Source organism: Humulus lupulus, chromosome 8, assembly GCF_963169125.1.
Source record: "Humulus lupulus chromosome 8, drHumLupu1.1, whole genome shotgun sequence".
NCBI classification, from domain to species: Eukaryota; Viridiplantae; Streptophyta; class Magnoliopsida; order Rosales; family Cannabaceae; genus Humulus; species Humulus lupulus.
The window spans coordinates 21,895,384-21,901,716 of record NC_084800.1 but is presented as its reverse complement, the minus strand read 5'-3'; the positions used below and the strand labels follow the sequence as shown (position 1 = coordinate 21,901,716).

At 34.1% G+C, this 6,333-nt stretch overlaps 1 protein-coding gene across 1 annotated transcript; it reads right to left on the bottom strand.

Moving 5' to 3' along the window:
• Positions 1–1,990: 1,990 nt before the first annotated feature.
• Positions 1,991–6,021, bottom strand: LOC133796190 (katanin p60 ATPase-containing subunit A1). The gene is made up of 7 exons (XM_062233670.1): positions 5,630–6,021; positions 4,565–5,042; positions 4,170–4,367; positions 3,482–3,726; positions 3,134–3,292; positions 2,932–3,019; positions 1,991–2,625 (listed from the first exon to the last, which is right to left on the bottom strand). Exons 1-7 carry the CDS (start codon positions 5,752–5,754, stop codon positions 2,344–2,346), a joined length of 1,575 nt encoding a protein of 524 aa, XP_062089654.1. The 5' UTR covers positions 5,755–6,021; the 3' UTR covers positions 1,991–2,343.
• Between the last annotated feature and the right edge of the window lie 312 nt (positions 6,022–6,333).

Sequence of the window (6,333 nt, the reverse complement as noted above, 5' to 3'; positions counted from 1 at the left end):
GTGATAGGTAACTGGTTACCTTCATGTTCTGATACATGTGTACATTTATGGAATTTTTAAGGTAACCAGTTACCTATGTTACTAAAAATATAGATTCTTCTTCTTCCTTTTTTGATGAATTTTGTTTGTTTTTTTTTAAATATTGTTTTTAGTTTTTAACGATTGTTTTGAGATCATATCAGGTTTTTTTTTTTCTTCAAATTTGAATTTTTTTTAGATTCAAGATACCAACAAGTTCTGTTATATGTATAATTTTAGATTTTTTAGGTAACTGGTTACCCTTCTTATGGTAATAGGTTACCCCTCATGATAGCATGTTATTTAATCTGGTTCTAGTAACAAAAAAAATCAAGGTGGAAACGTGAAAGGTAATCAATCAAGTAACTAGTTACCTTATCGAGTCTTGGAAAAAAACGTGCAATAAAAGTCTAAAAAGAAAAGGGAAAAAATTGATACAATAAATAATAAAACAATTCATATTACAAAAAAAAACTTTGCAAAACAATCACAGTAAAATTTAATATAAAAATAGTTATATAATATAATATTAATATAAATAAAATCACTTAAGCTAAAAAATAATAATAAAAGTAAAAAATACCCTTCCAATTTAACAAACCTTGATTAAGAGTAAAACTATGGCATAAACAAACTTTTATACAAAAAAAAAAATAGGAAAATAAACCAATAATATTGAAAATTCTTTTAAAAAAAGCCATAAAATAAATTTTTTTTTTAAATGCCATATTTTTGTAAACTTGTTAAAAAACACCATATAAAATATAATTTCTTCTTTCATTATTTTTCAACCAAACTTCACCTAATAGTGTGTTTAGTAGGGAGTAATGAAAACATACAAATAGAATAAAATTTAATACGAGTAAAAAAAAATTAATATGCATAAAAATAAAAATGATCTTTCATCTCATTTTAGAAGGAAGGACCTTTTTACTAAAATAATGGAAAAATCATTTCATTAAAATACATTCCAATACTTTAAACTGAAATCAAACAAAAAAATATATAAAGAAAATAAATTTCATTTTATTCCATGCCTAAAACGTTTATCTTCTTCTCTCCTTTTAGGCTTATTAAACAAATTATTGAACTCTTTTTGTTCTCAACATATATATATATATAACTTTTTTATAAAAGTGACTAGTTGTGTACCACTCATTATTGACTTTGATGTTTGTCGATACACTCCAATAATAGAATCTATCATATTCTATATTTTAATCCATGGAAAATATGTTTGAAATTTTAAATGACTTTGGTCACAACATAGTATAGTATGGTTTAGCTTTTCCGCTAGGAAAATGCTTAATATTTACAATGCTATGGTAGTTAAGGGTCGAGATACTGTTGGTCAACAAATTAATGTGATTTGTGAAGTACAGTAATTATTAGGAAATAATCGAGTTAGAGCTGTAGCTATGAGTGCTACAGATGGTCTAATAAGAGGAATGGACGTGATTGACACAGGAGCTCATTTAAGTGTTCTAGTCGGCGGAGCGACACTAGGACGAATTTTCAACGTACTTGGAGAGCCCGTTGATAATTTAGGTCCGGTAGATACTCACTTAAGTTTTGGAATTTCATTTTCTCTTCTCAGTCTGCTTTTTTTAATTGATGAGTGATTGAAATTTTTGACAACCTTGGTTATTGGTGTCCAGCTTTTAAGTTTCGGCTTTTTTTTCTTTCTTTCGTGTATGTGCGTGTTTAGGCATATCTACTTTTCAACCAGTAGTTTAGTAACTTTCTATCTTGGTGTTGTTTTAACATTGAAAGATGATTTCCTACAAAATAAAAAAAATCGTTGAAAGATGATTGAACCTTTTTACGACTAGCAATTTTGTATTTACGACTTTCTTTAAAAAAATTCTCTGTTCTAATATATTTATACAAGTTCCCTTTCAAAATTAAGTTCCAGTGTGTTTAAAATGTTAGATCCAAAAGAGAATAAATATAAATGACGAAAGTCACCGAGTGCCAAGCAACAAAAACTCTTTCCCATTAAGGCGAACCAACCGTTGATTAGCCAGATTTCCCATCTATAAATACTGTAAATTCATTGCTTGAATTTAGAAATTTGATTGGTGTACATGACATGAGTATGTCAAATGATAATGATAATAATAATAATCATCATCATCATAACGACAACAAATAAAATCATAGTAATGAAATAAGCACAAATATTACATTACATGAATGGTTACAGATACACATACCACAAACAATTAGTAAACACAAACAAAACTCACTCGGAGTTCAGCAAGCTGGAGCAGTCAGGATTCAAAACCTTTCACTCTTCATCATGGCTTCGATCTTCGTCTAGTCTTATGCCGAACCGAATTCTGAAAACCACTTTTCATGGCGTTCAATGTCAGCTTGAGAAACACTCCGTTGGACCTTCGTCAAGGCTTCTTCAAAGTCACACATGGCAACAGGGTCCTTCGAAATCTCGTCCTTGGACATGCTCTTAATCTCATCACGAGTTTTTCCGGCAATTTTGCGCCTCATGCCATTCAAGGAAGCATCTCGACAGACATTCGTCAGATCATCACCACTGTATCCCTCAGTTCGGCGAGCCACGTCATCTATATCAACATCAGTGGCCACCTAAAACATATGCATGCGGTTAATTTCAAATATTAAACTAAAACTGCCAATTTCAATAAAAAGAAAAATATTGACCATCATATAGTAGTGATAAACAATAATATATAACATGTACCAATTCAGACACTTCAAAAGAATTTTTAGAAAAAGCAGACTTTTAGTAGTAATAAACAATAACCAACCCAATGAGCCAACGAGTTTGCTTGTCTTTGGTAAATTATCTTTTACAAGGTTATTAATAGGGTACTGGCCCAGATAACCTTGTAAACCCCTTCCAACAACAATAAAAATGAAGTCTGCTGTTACCTCAACAGTTTTCAAGTTGATCCGTATAAGCTCTTTACGACTTTCAAAATTTGGAAGAGGAATATATATTCTCTTTTCCAGCCTCCTCCTGAAATTGGAATAACACAAATCAGATGAAAGTTCAGAAGATATCAAGTTAATGCACAATTTAGCGCAAAATCAAAGTAAACATTCAAGTCCAAACAAAAATACCAAATCCTACCTTAATGCCTCATCTATATCCCAAGGAAAGTTAGTAGCTGCCAAAACCATCACTATTTTACGGCTGCCATCTTCATTTGTGGAGGTATTGTTTACACCATCTACCTGAACTAAAAGCTCAGATTTCACCCTTCTAGATGATTCATGCTCCCCTGATGCTCTGAAGAAATTTTTTATTTCAGATCAATACAGGTGAAAATGCTAAATGCATAATAAAATCACAATTAAAATATTTTTTTTCTAAAAAAAAAAAAAGCAGGCATAGATTTTTATGGTAATATGAACTCAACACTAGCAAAGTGCCAAAAATTACAAAAACTCCTACTAATGAAATAACTATAGTCCTTACCCTCGAGAATTGCAGAGAGAATCAATCTCATCAATGAAGATTGTACTAGGGGCATAAGCTCTTGCAAGATCAAATAAGCATCGTACCATGCGCTCACTCTCTCCACGCCATTTTGAAGCTAATGTAGCAGAAGAGACATTGAAAAATGTAGTGCCACACTCTGTAGCAACAGCTTTAGCAAGTAATGTCTTCCCAGTTCCAGGAGGTCCAAACATGAGGACACCTTTCCATGGTCTTCTAATTCCCTGAAGTTCAAGAAGAAAAAAATATGTTGACAAATGCCTTATGAAGTGAGAAATTTCAGGATGCAGTGAAAGAACGTACTAATCACTTAAGAGAAATTACGTGGAAGTGAAACCCAACAAAAACTTTGATATCAAGATACAAGACTGGAAGAAAAAATTACATTTTTTTCACTCATTTGTAAGCAGTGTTATCAACGTTAATTATATATTTTCTAAACAAAACCAAAAGCCCCAGAAACCTGCGCTTGCAATGGCCAAAAAGAAGTAATACAAGAGAAGAAATAACATGCCAATAAAGTACCAATCAACAAAAGATAATTTTTTTTTTCAACAGGAGATGAATTTATACTGTTAGCAATGTCATTAAATAGAAAATGGCTGTCTGAATGCTAGAGTAAGATAAATAAAATAAGATAATTTGTTTGCCATTTAAGAAAGATTACCTGGAAATATTCTGGCATCCACAGAGGAAGCACAACAGCTTCCTCTAAAAGTCTTTTAGCTTCACTCAGGCCAGCAACATCCTCCCATCTCACTCCTGGACTGGTTTCCAGCACATCTCTTTCAAGCATTGCAGCCAAATCAGGATCAGGTCCCTCGTACTCTTTCTTTTTACCCTTTCCATCTTCAGCATCACCATTCTGAAAATTTCAAAGAACAAATCAACAAAAAATTAAGTCTTAACTATAAAATTTCAGACCCATAAAAGACTAAATGGATTCTTGGACTAACCAAATAATAAGGTTCTCGAATAATTGATAAAACATTAAGCTGTATATAAGAATCTCAAAATTACAATATTATGACAAAACAAAATTATTGAAATGATAGAACATACTGCAGAATCCCCCCTGCTCGATTTTCCAGAACTAGTGCCTTTTTTTCCAGTAGTTGATGCTCTGACTCCTGAGTTAATCCTGCTTGACGCGCCAGATTTTGCACCACCACGGGCACTTGGGGCGGGTCTCGTAGCACCACCTCGTGCCCAAGCCCCATCTTGTGGCGACTTCCTCATACCACCTTGGCCAGCCCTTGCAGTTCTACGACTTGTGTCACGACTTGGTGGCCTCCAAACATCAGGATCATGATCATCCATATGTGTACCTGAAGAAGTCGGATACTCATCCAATGGTTGGAAAACAAAGGAAGACTTGGAATGTATGGGAGGGGAAGCAGCGCGTCGACCAGTTGGAATTTCCTTAAATGCCCTTCTTTCTGCATCTAATTGCTTCACAACTTCCGTTTCCTCAGAAATGGCTTTCTTCACATTCATCCATTTTGAACGAATCAAAGGGTCGTCAAGCGAGTTTAGGTGCCTAAATAAGTAGGAAAAATTAAAACCATTATATGAGTGAGCTGAGGCACGGACACCAAACAACCCACAAGGCAACAACAATTACCAGTGTCCGATGTAAATGATACTTACAACGATTTCTTAGAGAAAGTATCAAGAATATATTTTCTTAGAGAAACTAAAAAAAAAAAAGGTTCAAACTTCAACCTTTGCATCCCATTTTCAATTTTTAAAATTGAGTAAATTAAACAGCATCGTTTCACTTAACTTCGTATAATAGTATTTTTCATGTAAGAAAACCACCCGAAATTCACAAACCACAAAATGAGGTCCCAGTTTTGTGTAATGAATATAGAATCTCTTCATACATTCTCAAGTTTTTAAAGTCAGACAGAGCCCAAAACGCATAGTTACCAGATCAAACTAATCTGATCGACGATAATCGCCATTAAATTATTCAAGACAAACTAAAACGGCCCAAAACCAAGAACATCCACATTCTCCGCAATGATCAAACATTGGAGCTTAAATTTTCAAAAGAATCAGCAAACGAAACCCTAGAAAAATCAAACACTAGTTAAAAAGAGGGGGAAAGACAGAGAAAAATACTTGTTAATCTGAGCAATAGCACCGTCGAAGAAGATGATGGAGGTATCGTAGATTCCTTCAAGAGCGTACTCCCTCGCCAACTTCAGATGGTCTTGGAGGCCCCCGAGCGAAGCAGTGCCCACCATTTTCTGTAGGTTCCCGGGAAACTCAAATGTCAAACCCTAATTCTCCGTACAACTACCGCCCAGTCAATTCATGTAGAAAAAGAAGCCGAAGAAAATCTCTCTCTCTCTCTCTCTCTCTCTCTCCCTCCCTCCCTAGAAGTTAGAACTGCAGACTTTTCTCTCTCTAAGTTGAGGCAATGGAGAAGATGGGGGAAGCTTAACGGCGACGTTTAAGTGTTTCAGGGAAGAAGGAGGTGAGCTTACTATATTGCCCTTGGGAGTTTGTGATGGATCAGTGATAACCGAATGGATAATGATGTGGGTATGGTGGTGGTGGGTGGGCTTATTATTTGTAGTTTCAAATGTAGGGCCCAAAACTTTCATAAAGCTTAAAGTTGGCCCAAATGGGCCCACTTATTTATCTGATTTTGTTTTCACGTTTCACTTTTTGATTTTTCTTTTGTAACGAACATATTTTTTCAACTCCCCAATTTCAAATTTTGATTTTGGTTTTTTTATTTTTTGTTTATGTTCATGACACATATTTCTAACTTCCAAAAATTCACTTGTCTTTGGTTGAGCGTAGTGTACATCTCTTGA

Coding starts and splice junctions, on each gene's coding strand:
- LOC133796190 (XM_062233670.1), bottom strand. CDS start 5,754: ATGGTGGGCACTGCTTCGCTCGGGGGCCTCCAAGACCATCTGAAGTTG. Junction 3,727..4,169: donor GGATGCCAGAATATTTCCAG/GTAATCTTTCTT, acceptor CTTGAACTTCAG/GGAATTAGAAGACCATGGAA. Junction 3,020..3,133: donor GATATAGATGAGGCATTAAG/GTAGGATTTGGT, acceptor TTCCAATTTCAG/GAGGAGGCTGGAAAAGAGAA.